Source organism: Opisthorchis viverrini, assembly GCF_000715545.1.
Source record: "Opisthorchis viverrini unplaced genomic scaffold opera_v5_136, whole genome shotgun sequence".
NCBI lineage: Eukaryota > Metazoa > Platyhelminthes > Trematoda > Opisthorchiida > Opisthorchiidae > Opisthorchis > Opisthorchis viverrini.
Window position 1 is genome coordinate 1,120,252 of NW_008751793.1, and position 14,769 is coordinate 1,135,020.

At 43.4% G+C, this 14,769-nt stretch overlaps 1 protein-coding gene across 1 annotated transcript in view; it reads right to left on the minus strand.

Moving 5' to 3' along the window:
• The window catches only part of T265_06564 (hypothetical protein), a gene marked incomplete at both ends in the record, with an annotated part of 10,226 nt that extends 2,732 nt beyond the window's left edge, over positions 1-7,494 (minus strand). The window contains one exon of the mRNA XM_009171860.1: positions 7,397-7,494. Within this exon, the coding sequence (XP_009170124.1) occupies positions 7,397-7,494 (98 nt within the window). The remainder of the gene's footprint in view (positions 1-7,396) is intronic.
• Between the last annotated feature and the right edge of the window lie 7,275 nt (positions 7,495-14,769).

Sequence of the window (14,769 nt, forward strand, 5' to 3'; positions counted from 1 at the left end):
GCGGATCCGTTAGAGCACAGGGCACCCGATTTGTGCTGCGTTGGATCTTCGTCACAGACCATTCTCAGGTGCCCGCTGAACATCACATCACCGTCCAGATTCTATGAACCGTACGCAACCGGTGCGTGTTCCGGTTTGACTTAATTACAAAACCGCCAAATTTGGCCTAATGTGCGAATCACAACGATTATATTCAGCACACTGATTGCAACAAATACACAAGATAAGCAACGCTGTGGATCTGTCCTCAAGGAAAACCGTCTCCTTCGACGATAACAACACTTTGTCTAACGGTTTCATTCAGACTCGAGGACAAATTTCACTCAGCTGGATTTATTCATAATAAGAGCTTATGCCTTGATTCACCGCATTACGCGTACGCAACGCTCACTCCTATCTACATATCCGTAGTTTTGGGATTTTTGTAAGCTGTCTATTTGTGGCTAAGCTTATAACTGCTTATCACTGTAACAGTTTTGAAGGAGCGAATTTTCGGATAATTAGGTACGCAAGAGTATTTTTGTTTGGTGCAGCACATTGAAGGACGTACTCCTACATCTCTTTCCCGCTTATAGTAGACACTGACTTTGGAATGTGGCTTCCGCTTTTTCAACAAACGAACTAGGTATTTCAGTTCGCCCCCTTTCTAGTCTACCGAATCAACTCCTACTGAAAACCTTAATTACAACATCCAATTTTATCTCCATACCCTCGTTACAAAACCCTCTTGCTTGAGCTGAAATTGAGGTTGCCTTGAGAGATCGACCTATTCGAAAGTAGCCGGACACTTTTTAACTGCTTACGACTTTGATCAGTACTTTTTCTGTTTAGGCGTGTGCGGCCGTGTATCCTCACTTCAAGTATGACTAAGAAGGTCATCGAAAGTTGTCTTTAGCTCTTTGGTATCCAGACTGCTGTTTTTCCAGTATACTTCATGATATCTTCCCGTTGTTTGACAATAAGTCTCCGATGCACTATTGTGATTATATCACTCCATGTCAATATTGGTGCTGTATGTGATTTTGTAAGTTGGCTGATTCCACATAAGCTGGCAATTACTGGCGCCCACAGCTTTAATTTTTCAAGCAGCTTAAAGCTTGAGCAATGACGGTAATATTTTTTGGAAATTTATGTGGGCCACAATCCTGTATACACCCTGCTTGATATTCCTGGGAGTGTATGGGTTTGGAGCATTGTGAAGTTGCTTCAAGTGTGGGATGACCAGCGAATCGCTGTAATCTAATTCATTGCTAAATTAATTTCATGTATTAATTAGAAATTTGATATTCATTCTCCCAGTGTGCATGCTTGAAAGTATAAATTACGCCTAGTTATGTTGCCTGGTAGATGTGAACCATCAGAGGTTTGTGAGACTGTATTCTGTCCGAAAGTCTTGGATTATGTCCAGTCTGCTCTTATGAACCCTGAGAGGAATCCCCCAGATGTTTTCCATTTTCATTCACACGAGTTGATGTAGTGACATCACCATACTGCACCGCAGTTTTCATCAACCAGCATTCCTCGACTTTTCCGATCGAAAACTGGGCTATAGCTGGTATTGTCTCGAAGGTTGAGCTGAATTGCCTCATTTCTGACGACCGACCAAATCCGGAAATCAGGCAAGATTTGCGCTTCCTGGCGCATAACGAACGAAAAGTTGAAAGTGGGCCGCAACAAATGACTCGTAATCACTGGGGTCGAACCAAAATAGGATTGTTCTAGGGGGCGAATCTCGTAAATTGCGTTCTCAAATCTCCGCGTTCTGCCTCAGCAGTTGAAGCATGCGATCGATAGGCACAAATGAATTGGTTGACCGGATTTTCAGACTACGCCATGTTAGAAGAAATCAGCTGAAACGACATCGAAATAAGGATTGCGCTCTATCGATCACAGGCATATCTCTAGCAACAACATTGTATTACTAATGTAATATTGATACTACTGGTGGGGAGAAACGCGGGTAGTATGTGTGGTTTGTAGATTCTCGCTTTGCGTCTTCTGAAAAGGGAAGATTTGCTTCACAGAAGGTCTTCTTCCTTTCGCTCGTAGAAATAAAACATTTACATTACATGGCACTACAATAACACGTATATTTCGCTTAGGATGTTCGAACTTCAGCTTCACTCTGGAAACGTGGTTGTTTGTCATTATCACAAGGAATGATATTTTCTTCCGAAGACCGCATTTGCACTTTATATTAGCTCACTTCTCATCACGTAAACACAACGCAAAATTATCACAAAGCCAAACAACTCTATTGACTGACTGGTTCCATGCTTGTCCCTTTAACTAGCTTCATCCGGACATACTATTCTCCATTTACCAGTGCTCAAACGTGGTGAGTCCCAAACATCAAATCTTGTCCCAACTGACACGAAAACATATGGTTCTTCGGGTGTTTCCTGCTCAGGTACAGAACAGCTAAGATGGCCCAAGCAGTGCGTGGCGTGTTTGAAGTCCACCTCACGATAACCTCTCACGTTTGACGCCTGAGTATGACGCCTGAGCAAAATGCAGTTAGGACTCTTAGACTAACAGGTTTACAATCAGAAGTAATTTTGGTCAAGACCCTCATTCCCTAAATTATCCACCCGAACAAAATGACGGGATTCGTCGCAGGTACACAAAAGTTCAAGGTCCCGATCACGTACGCATGCACCACAATCGAACCAAAGGAGGTCTTTGCGAGAAAAGTGTGCGATTGAATTCCCTATACCGCGGTTGTCCCTCATCCCGACTTTCTGCATATCACACCCGATTTCACTGTCTCTTTTTGATTGATTTATGGTCATTAAATGCGTGTCAATACTTTAGGGGGTTGTAGAAAACATGATTTTTAATTTTGGATGACGTTTCTTCGAAAATTTTAAACAGCCAATTTGTGGTGGACAGAGCAGTCATGGTCACAAGTCTATCCAAATAATGTTGTTTTCAAAGCTTAATTATTGGTATGAACATTTGGACCTAGGGTAACCGTCTAAAACCAGCGTGGATGAACGTCCGAAACATAGTCAAAAGCGTGTAAAATGTGTCGTGTACAATGTGTATTCGGCGTCACAAATTTTGTGATAGGCTTTTGCATGCGCCTGTTGGAAGAATAATTCGGCGGCTGCTGAACGATGTTGAACTGTTGGGTACAGCCTTCCCGCCTATCAAAGATACTGGACTAGTAGACCGTCCGTTCGGATCACTAGTCGAGTGCGTGGTATCGTCTCAGCCATAACAGAAACAATCTACATGTTGTTAGGCTGTATCTCTGTCGAATTTGGCAAAACGATCATCGTTTCATGCACTGGGCACATCAGTGTATATTTATAACAAACCCGTGTATTTCCTCAATTTTTCAAGTCGCCGAAAAACATCCGCTTCACCTTTGATTAAGTTGATCGGAGGCTGTGCATTTCCAGACGTTTCCGATTACACTGAACTAGTCAAGGTTTTGCCACGAACGGCTAAGTGATCGTAAGGTTAGAACCGCACGTTTCAGAACAAAATGTTCCAGATCACAGCTGTTCAACAGCTATGGTCCCCGGAGTGTTTCTGCATGGTAGTACCAGTGCACGTTAAGTCAGGCAGGCAAATAAATCTCGCCAGGACCATCCGATAGGGACACGCCTTACAATGTATGCGGCACACGTTAGAGTTTGGCCACGGCCGGTGACGACAAACAATACAGAAAAGTTTTAACTTGCTACTAGCGTGGATGATTCCATCTGAGAATGATGACATATCAATGATTGATGGACTCTCAATGGGATTCTTTACATAAATGCAGCAGAACAGAAGAAGCTCGCATGAAGTTGAGATATTCATATCGATGCACGAAATGCACCCAGCAGCTCAAAGTAATTAAAATGGGTTGACTAATCTTCGACACTCATCCATCAGGTCCGCACTGTTTGGGTCTCATCAAACATACGGTGTGCACGAGTTCGCTTCAACTTTTTGTTCTACTCGGTCTCACGTCGGACGGCAAAATTTATGCAATAACTTCCATTTTTGGCGGCAGACTCAACTTTGGTAAGCTTAATCTCCCGTTCCTGTCGCCCTGAAATGGGGCGGCTAATGATCAAATAGACTCAATTTTCAAGTTATAGTGATACGTTGTTGTCTAAATGTGCCGAAGTACCGACGAAGTTAACGGAAACTCTGTGGAATCCGGTGAGCTATCCTGCTGAGGCGGGTACGGTCTACAGGTTTCTTTTTACCTATGTTCTACCCCAAACCGGACTCATCAATGCTCGATAATACACTTAGTTACACGCTCATCTGTTTTAAAAAATCAAAGGCGAGTAGAACCCCTGTCACATGATGATCCTATATAAACAAATATGCTGCGTTCGATGAGCGGCCAGTGGGTTTTCAGCAACCATACGCGAACTGGATTACATTTTCATGGTGCATTGAAACCGAACACAGGAGAATGAGCGTCGTTTCTATTAACTATCATGACGATCATGGATAAGGTTCTTAAATTTTCCCAGCCCGTTCGATAAAATCTTCAGCGCTTGAAACACAACTGATATACAGTTGCAGGCTTGATCAACTCCAGCTGACCAAGCACAGCTTTATGTTGAAAAATATTTCAACTAACCTCACACAATTTATGCACGAGTTTAGGCACAGAAAACCTTTGTGTCACGTAGTACATGTGCCCAAATAACCAGATAGAGTAGGAGGATTTGATAATTTTTAACTAAGATTTCATCTTCATATGAAATCATCAGAACTCCCAGGGGTAAGAAATTGAGGACGTCCATTTTGTGAAGGGTTTGGCAGTTATTCTCCTAGTCACGTGGCTCAGCGGCGGCATGATGAAATTCGGTTAATGATAGGATTCCATAGCCATAATACTGCTTTTGGGGAATGGGAAATCCAGTTGCAGCCCAAATGCCTGACCTGTGAATTCGCTCAACCACGGCTGTCATTGTATTCTCAATCCAGATTGTCGAATTCGCGCTCATTCTTGGTCTGAGTGTTCAAGTTTCTATTAAGTATTCAATCGTCGTAACAGGTCAGCTTCCTGTTGGATTGGGTCGATCGGAGGCTAGTCATTTCCAGGCGTGTTTGGCATCAGTGGCCTAGACAATGATCTTCCGGGACTGAAATTTTGTAAGGTAAGGACCGCACGTGTCAGACCAAGATGTTCCAGAAGAGTTCGATATCATCATCGTTGCCTGCATCGGGATTTTCCAGCATAGGAAATTTAGCAGGCAACCTAATCAAGCCAGCCGATGAGAACTCATCTCACGGTGTGCGGTGCATAGCGTATTACGAACGCTTTAAAATCGGCTGAAAAATGTTCAAAACTCAGACCCCTGACATCCTGAGTCCCCTTGAAATCCCAAAACGAGTCAAGTCTTCTGCGTCCAAAAATGAGCAGTTCTTCGAGTTTACGTATGGTCTGGCTATCGGGTTAATTGGGTGGACTGATCCATGTTTGGTTGGGTATTCGATTTAATTTAAAAACCTGCTGTAATCTGTGTTCGGATTAAGCACAATCCACCGATCATGTATACATTCATCAAAGTGAACTCTGTTCCAAATGCAACATGACAGTTTTTGCTTCCCGTTCAAATCAGCCTTGTCAACTTGGATCATTTCGATTTTGTCGCTGGAAACGTGCGTTTGAAATATAGGTGAATTTATTTGGCGTATAAAATGCTGATTACAACAGCGACTTTTGTGACTGATGTGGGTGAACGAAATGAGAACACAATGACTGAATGGGAACATTACCTAGAAAGACTAGAAATCTTTAGCAATTTTTTGTCGCGTCTATTCTAATAAGCAACTGGAACCCCTTCAAGGAATCAGCGTTTACGTCAAGGTAACGTTACTATTCATCCGTCAGTCAAATAGGTTAAGATCAGCGATGTCAAACTAAACAGAGTAGAACAGGTGAGGAAATGGCCAACTGCTATGCAGGGCAGGACAAATCCGATTAAGCGCAACATTCACAATTGTCGTTTTATTGATTTTCGTTCGCGGTCTTGACGAATCTCCAGCAGCCTTCCTGAGATTAGACATGATCTTCGCGAATTCAGGTAGGTTCAGGTCAACGGCCAACTGATCGTCAACTAACTAGAATGACGAAATTTACAGTACGTCTCATCGAATTCCTCTAAAGTGAATTTTATTGCAAGCTGTTGAAAACATTGTCCATTTATCCGTCACACCTTATTTGCCTCAAACAAATGACTCATTTCCATCGGGACTGTGATCACACAATTTATCGAAGCGTGTTCAAGGTAAATTCAGGATAACTACAACCCTCAGGGAGCGCAGCGCTAACCGGCATGTTCCCCCGAGTGATTGGTGGGTGTTAATACAGTTTTTCTACAGTTCAGTTATGTTCAAATCGCTTCAATCAGTTCCATACGAGTAACTAGAAGAGATGCAACAAAACGTTTTTCACCAACATGAGTACTTTGATTTGGAGAGCATAAACACTATATCTCAGCCCGTAACAGATGTTACCTATTCGGAGGGCAGCAAATCCGTTGGTACGACGTAGTGCTACTTCCCTCCAGGAAAACGAAATTGCTATGTAGGCTATTGAACTGGACCTATTTTGTGAAGTTAAGTTTGATGACTGACATGAGTGACGGGGTTGGATGCCGAAAACCGCACCTTCCTGATGCGCCTCAAACACTGATACCGGTCGTTGACTATCAAGGGCTTTTCAGCAACATTGTGAGTATTGTGTTACCTCTATCAAAATATTGTGATTATGACGGTTTTGTGCAGCACATGCGGTTGAGGAATATCGAAATTTGTTTACCGATGGGTGTGGGTCGCTAACTGCTTGCAATTTGAATTTAAGTAGAAAGTAATCTTGCCAGAGTGGAACTCGGGGTCTATGCCTGCCTGATAAGCTCAGTAATGGCTCGGGCGATCGTGACTCTTGAGAGTCGTTCCGTAAAACCGGCTAATGTGTAACATCAAAACTGTGCTTCTATGCCTCAAGGAAGCAAGGAGAATACAACGGAATCCTTTTTGGTTATGATCCGGTTAAAAATAGATAACAAGACCGTAGATGAAACCACAATTTTGCGCAAATGGTGACATTAATGTGAAATGTGTTCAGCTGTTCTGTTCTATTCTTCACCAAACGGAAGCACTTTTAAATCTCAGTTTGTCTAAGTTTTAGGTTACTTCATTATTTACTGTTGTATTTGTAAGACGAGTGTGGCTTTTTCCTAATAATGTGTAGCCATGAGCTCACTTGCATGCACATTCGATTAAATAGGCCAGGGCTCGAAGTAAATTTCGGCGTTTTGGGATCCGAATCCCGCCATCCAGGGACTGATTTAGACTCCAGTATCCTCAGCAAACCATGAATTCCGTTTCAAGCCCTAGCGTTGGGCTGTATAATCCCCCTGACCAAATTCACATTCCTTCCGTGGAGGAAAACAAGTCGATTGTGTTGTTTACCATGGTTGGAAACAAAGGAACATGTTTCAGAGAACTCCCTGGTTTTATTGGGTTCATATTGCTCTTGGGTCTATGCACCTGCAGATGGATTTAATTCAATATCATTGCATCTCGCTAAACACATAGTAAAGTTACGTTCTGATAGTTGTGCACATTGCACGTCTGTAATAGCTGCCATGTGGAGTGTCTTCGCCAGGTTAACCATAAACCCATCCTGGAGAATGTTCATCACGTATGCTGACGGCACTGCCGTTCTAGGTTCAGAACCCACAAAGCCGCAAGCCACCTTACATAATATTTATAACAAGTTCGCACAGTTAAGCGTGCGCTTCACACCTGCAAAATGCAAAATCCTTATAGAAGGTTAGATAATCACACGCAAATCCAACATGTGATCGTACACCACCCAATTGACGTGGTGGATTTATTCCCCCCCCTGGCTGCTTCAAATCTTACGCTGATTAGGACATGTAATCAGTACGTGAGGTCATCGGCAGTTTTTTAATGCTCACTTGCCCCCCCCGTGCTGACTGCACTTAATACAGAAGTGGAAAGCTTACGACTCGCCACTGCAGTATGAAACCGGTAAACATAGCAGGTTCGACAAATGCGTTCTCCCTGGGTGCGACCGCAGGACTCACATCACCGGTGGTTAATCATGCTGATATATGGCACAATGGCCCGGTCAAACCAATCTCCTTAGACGTGCAGCCGCTTAGCTTTCAAACGAGCCGATCATGTCGGGGTCTCCAATGCTTGATTTCATGTGTCACATCCATCTACATTCCCACGATCGAAACTTTGAGAGCCGGAGAAAATGTTCACCTGGCACATGGGTATATGCCCTAAGCAGTAAAGTCGCATTTAACATGTGAATTATCCGACTTGTGACTTAAATGGGGAGAGTTGTTCGCATCTCTTACTGGTATATTGTGGGCTTTCCTGTTCCATATAAAGGTGGCTGACTCCGATACATGATGAAATATGGCCGCGACACTCTGCTTCTGAAACACGCCGATCGGATTTAGGTTGTCCCGTAGTGGCAACCGGCTACCAGGTCTGCACAAATCACCACTCAATCGCTGCGGAATGGACAGACTGTTTGGGAGGCGAGGAGACCGGCTTGTTTCGTCTTTATTTTGAGGTTGATGGGCTGGGTTCTCAGTAATCGGAGAACGCGATGGTTTACAATGCGTTAAGGGCGAATTTCGTTTGATGATTTAACCATCGTTCCCGTCCGACAGTGTGCAAAATTTAGCGTACGTTATCGTCCAGTGTACTTAGGTGGCTGTGATCAAATTTTCGCTTTACGCGACAGCAGGTGGTCGTGCTATTTAGCGCGATAAGATTTGATGAGTCAGATGTGACTGCTAGCCGTTCCAAGCCTACCTGTCGAAATGAGGGTCTCTCAGCTTGACCCACTCTTCATCGTGGCCAAGGTATTTTTGATGCAAGACGGTTTAGGAGTGTGTAGCCGCGCATTATCCCAATTCGGTTATGATTAAGAATGTATTCGGGCGCTCCCACTCCGTATACTCTCCGCTGCTTATCAAGTATAATCCACGAGATTCGTCCGTTTTATTGACAGTAAGTCTCGGATATACTTTTGCGATTTTTTCACTGCATGTCAGTATTGATGCGGTTTCTGTGTGGTTTCTGCAAATTGGCTGCTTTCACATAAGGTGATTATTACTGGCACTCACAGCTTTATTTTTTTCAGCAGCTGAATACTCGTGTAGTGAGGGAAATATTTCCGGAATTGATTGAAATGACCATTCCGTTCACTCCTTGCATATTGCTCCTGGGAAGGTATTGTATTTTCGGAGTTTTTTGTCGTTGCGCGAAGGCCCGATTACCAACGAATCGGTTTTGTTCAAAGCAAAAGTCAGCAAGTTGTATTTATTATTTTAGAAGTTGAATGCTGTTTATTCTAGGTCAGTACATTTGAGAGGATGTGTTACGTCTTGTTCTGGTACCATGTAAATGTGGACCTTCGCCAGCGGTCATATTATCAGCATCGTATTCGGGGACAGGACTCTAATTAAATATCTTGTATTATGTCGGGTCCAATGTTATGCATCCTCAGCTGAATCTCCTATGAATCTGGTACACGCTCTGGAACCAATTCACGCACATTTAACATCCGAGCTGGTTGAAGATCTCCGTAGATGGTTTCCATTTTCACTCAGTTGATGAAGCGATATTACCACACAACCGTGTAGTATGCGCCAACTTACATTCGTCGGTGTGCTGTGATCAAAAATTAGGAACGTGCTGATATTTTGCGATTAGGATCGTCGGCGTATCACGTACAACGAGCTGGTAGAGCACCGCGACGTATAACTAGTATTCACTGTGACCGCTTCAGTCGAAGAGAGTCCTGGAGTGTAGAGCTTGCTAACCTCGTTCGCAAATGTACGCATTTTGCCTTCACTTTTGAAACTGGCAATTGACAGGCCTAAAGGAAAAGGCTGACAGTATTTGCGGGTTACATCTCGGTAGATGGAATGAGCCGACACTCCATCGAAGTGAGGTGCTCATCAGCACGGATTGGCACTAAAAAAGCAAGTGTAATAAAGTGTAATAATAATGTGTATGATAATCATAAAATGTTATGGAGAAATAAAATAGCTAGGTGCAACCGAACTTCAAATTCACTTCGGTGACTTCATTAGATATGACTGTCACGACGTTCGATGGTTCCATGTTGAGTCCGCTTTCGCACTTCAAATAAGTAAACCTTACGCCGCCTAACCATTCTAAGTAAAAATGAATAGGAACTCGGCAATGCAGAATGATGGAACTGCTGTAGACTGATCCCTACGGCAACCTACACTTTCATATACCCGCCCATATTCACGAGTGACTAGACTTGATGGGTGCATTATACGGACCGTTGTTCTAAGTCGAAAACACATGGTTCCGCTGATGCATAATACTCAGGCACCTAATAGTTAGGGTGGCTAGAGCAGCGCAAACAACGGTTTAACTCATTTGCTTTTGGTCTGTTTGAAATCAACCTGGCAGTGGTTCCATACACCCGACGACGATCACGCAGGCTTGACGCCTGAGTATTCTCAAGGAACGAAAAAGTTACGACTTTAATTGACCTAATCTCTTTACAATCAGATGCAGGTTTGGTGGTGGCCTTCATTCGCTACCTTATTTACCCAAACAAAATGACGGGAATCGTTGTAGAAAAACGTAATCTGAAGGAAATCACAATCACGAAAACGAGGCATAGATCGGGATACAATGAATGAGAAAAGCTCAAGTAAACTGGCCGCATGTTGATTCAATTGAGTAATAAGTTAGCGAGCATCAGAAACCTGCCGGTAAGGATACCCTTCCGAAAGCGATGTGCCACTAAGTCCCCGAAAACCGCGCTTTTTGCTCACCCTGATTTTGTGCACGAATAATGCACGCTATTCACCGATCTGTATTTGACTGATTCATGATAATCATATGTGTCAGTACTATTGAGGGTTGCGGAATTCCTTTCATTCCCATTTTGGCTGTTGGTTTCCTGGAAGATATTGAAGAGCAATTTTCTCACGAACCTAGCGTTATCGCTCAAAGCCGACGTGAATTGTGCGTAGCGTGAAGGAACGCCAGAATCATGGTGGAAAACGTATCAAAATTGTGTTATGTTTGATTTGTATGCTGCGTCACCAATTGCCTAATTTCCACGCCTTCCGCATGCACCCCTTGGAAACGGCACTCTCGACTGCCGGAAGATGATGTGCTGTTGGTCCAGGCTTTTGGCGGATCAGAGAGGCTAGACTGGAAGTACGCCCGACATGCTTTTCGGTCACGTGCCGTTGCCACGCTCCACCCACTCCAGCGTCAAGCATTGCGAGCGGTCAAGTGGTGCCTGTATGGAATCTGGATCATCTAGATCATCATCTTATGTAATGGGCATAACGATATCTGTTGCCATTCGAAATTAGTCACGTTTTTGAAACCTTGATATATGCTTCTGGTCAAAAGCATGGCTTCATTGTTGGCGCTGGAGGTGTTGAACCCATCATTCCACATTCAGATCTAACTGCATTCGCGTCCACTGTCGTGACATTGCCTACAGTTGTAAGCATTCTCGTTATCAACGAAAATCCTGTATCTATAATTTTAGCTCCACGATCGGTGTGAAATTGCCCAGAGACATCTCTATTGATTGTATTTTTTTGGTTTCAACCTAGGAACCATCGACTATCGGACTCAAAATTGTGCGCTGACTGCGAATACGTATCACCTTGCCGACTTCTTTCGATAATGGACCCCAAAAACCGATTCTTAAATGTTCTAAGCTTACGGGTGGCATGCAAATACCCAAGGGACGAATTATTCCATTTGGCTCATGCTAGCTTGTTCGGCAATCGTTTCATCGAGTTCATGCCGTTCACTATGGTCCTTTTCGCGGCAAATACCATGCTTTAATTATTATTTACGCATATTCACGTTGTCCTAAAATTTTTCTACGTACTACTCCCAGTGCTGAACTCACTCACCTAGCATTAAAAAAGTATTCAGACGTGAGGGTGTACCAAATGTTTGATCACTTGCAAGGGCACACACTTCACTGCGAAATCCCTAAAGGAACGGTTAGAAGTTCTTGGATTATAGCATCTGTTTACGGCTCCACGACATCCCCAGGCAATGAACTTGCAGAATCTATTGACCAAGCACAAACATCTGCCATTATTCTATTCTCTTCTACTACTTTTGCGGACGTGGACCGTGAAACTGATGATTTTCTGATGCACTACAAGAATGTCGTTCACTCCGTTGCTGAGTAGCACCCGTGATCCTAATCAAACTCTTTCGTTGGGTACAAGCCTTGACAGTGCCAAAACGGCTGATGTCACATGTTTCAATGGTGATGATTTATGATCCCCTACAGGAATATTACTTTCATCAAATAGCAAGCGGATAGTCACAATTCTCAATTTGGATGATTTCTCTTGTAATCGGAGACATATTGACCGGCAGACTTCAATACCAGAGGTCAGTCTGTTAACGGTACTCCTGCCATTTCAGATAATAATTAGTCGTTTGTAGATGATTTGATGGTATCCGAACAAAACGCTGTATCTAAACAACTCACCGCCTGTGAGGAATCTGGATTTTCCATTCAAAGAACATCCGAAAGGTTGTGATCAAGACCGCCACTAGACGATAAACATCCACAAGCTTATTCATGGTGTGGCGGATGTGATGAACAGGATTGATACTCCATTCATTGCTCCATTCATTATTCTCTTGTTCAAATGCTATATATGGCGTACATATATGTCAATTCGAATACACAAAAGCTACTTGTTACGCTTAACTGAGTTCTGGATTTCTAGTTCGTCTGGTTATTCCGACATGCCTGCGAAACTTAATTTTCACAGACAAAAACATCACATATTGTTCTAAGTGATTCCGAAACAGGTGGTTCTTCCAGTGCCCCATGATCACTTACTGAATAATTGTGGTGGCTCGAACAGTGCAAATAACGGCCTCAATAAATCGCCTTTGGTGTGTCTGCAATCATCCGGGCAGTGGTTTCGCCCATCCAATGACAACTGCTAATGCCTAAACCCTGAGTATTCTCAAAGAACGAAGCAGTTAATATTAATAATTAACCTAACATGTTTACCATTAGAGGAAGTGTTGGTCGTAGTCCTCATTCGTCAAATTGTTTACCCGAACAAAGATACGAAAATTGCCACAGATAAAGCAACGTCCAAGAAGTTGTAGCTGCCCTTTCGCCACAGACGTGATTGTACAGGTCACCGCCACTCACTGGATTACGAGATCTATGTTTTTCCTTGCACTCACAAATCATGCTACAATCGTGACTAACATGACTACACAGCTCACAGTCAAGCCCTTCATCCCAAGACCTCGTTCTTTTTTCCCTAATAGTACAAACCAGGATACACATCCGATATCGACTCTATACCGTCTGACACGGTAGCCAAAATTCATGTGCTGACACCCACACACACGCTAACGCCCTACAAATAGGATGCCAGCACAGCAACGCGACAAAACTCAACAGAGCTTCGCACGTCACCCAGCTCGGAGGAGAGCCGCTCAGGATTTTGACGGCGTTTCACTCACGGATATCCAGAACTACGTGTGGCTGTTACAACAGCGAAGAAGACACGAAACCTGCATCCGGATTTACAACAGGATTTATCAAACTGTGCCCGCAAAACGATAAGTCCCTTTTTTGCAAATACACCTATTGTAATAATTTTACTCAACAGGCGGGCATTGTTAGTGCTGCTCGTTTTCTCGTTCGTATAACTAATTTTCAGGTTCCGTTTGAGCAATAACAAGGTTCATGACCACAACTAACCTAGTGTGCATGGAGATAGAAAGAACGGGAGAATCTCATGCGATCGAGCAACTTGTTGAGTCAAATGAGTAGTAGGATCTTGATCATCAGAAACAAGCCAAAATGGAGAAATTCAAGAATGAGACTTCCGACCAAATTTCCCAGAATTGTCTACTTCTCAAACTGACATTAAGCATGTACATTACTCCTTCATTACACAGCTTATATTTGACTGATTCTTAATCATTCGGTGTCAGACGTTTACAGTTTTGTAGCTATTCATGCGTTCTTAACTTGACTGAGACTTTACTGAAAGAGTTGAAGAGTTATTTTTTGGCGGACAGAAAAGGCATGGTCACTTGTCTGTCGTACAAGTGGAGTTCTCTCAACAAAATTCTCAGACTGAAACTTCGAAGTGTCGGACAGTGCTAATTCCCTGGCCATTCCCGATATTCCCCTCTGTTTGACTTGCGTTCAGGATATTGGCACCTATCTCTTAAGTTGGGGGACCGGTAGAAAACGGCGTTTACTGTTAGGGACACTGAATGTCAATATAGACGAATGCCGTTTGGCTTATTTACGGCACCGTTCACATTCCAGGGTTTGGTGCTTCGTTTGACGGAGTGACTCTAGAATGTTCACGTCTACGTAACCAATACCGTTGTGTACAACAATTTAGAGCCGGTTCACGCAGTTCACCTGAAGGCGTATTGAAGCCGATAATGGAGGCTGGCCTGCGGACAAATGAAGCCAAGGCACAGCTCACTCGCAGTCCGGCGACACTGCTGGGGCATAAACTGGGTTAAGGAGAAGTTAGCCCACTGTCTGAAAAATTGGCAGAGATCAAGGTTTGTGCTCTCTCCAATTCAGAGCGTGTCTTCGGCAGTTCCCAAGACGCGCAGCAAAGTAGGAAATAGCAAATAGGAAATTATGATAACTTGTGGCTTTTGACCTTATCAAATCGAGGAGTTTGGATCAACAAATAACAAGGAAAATGCCCAGGG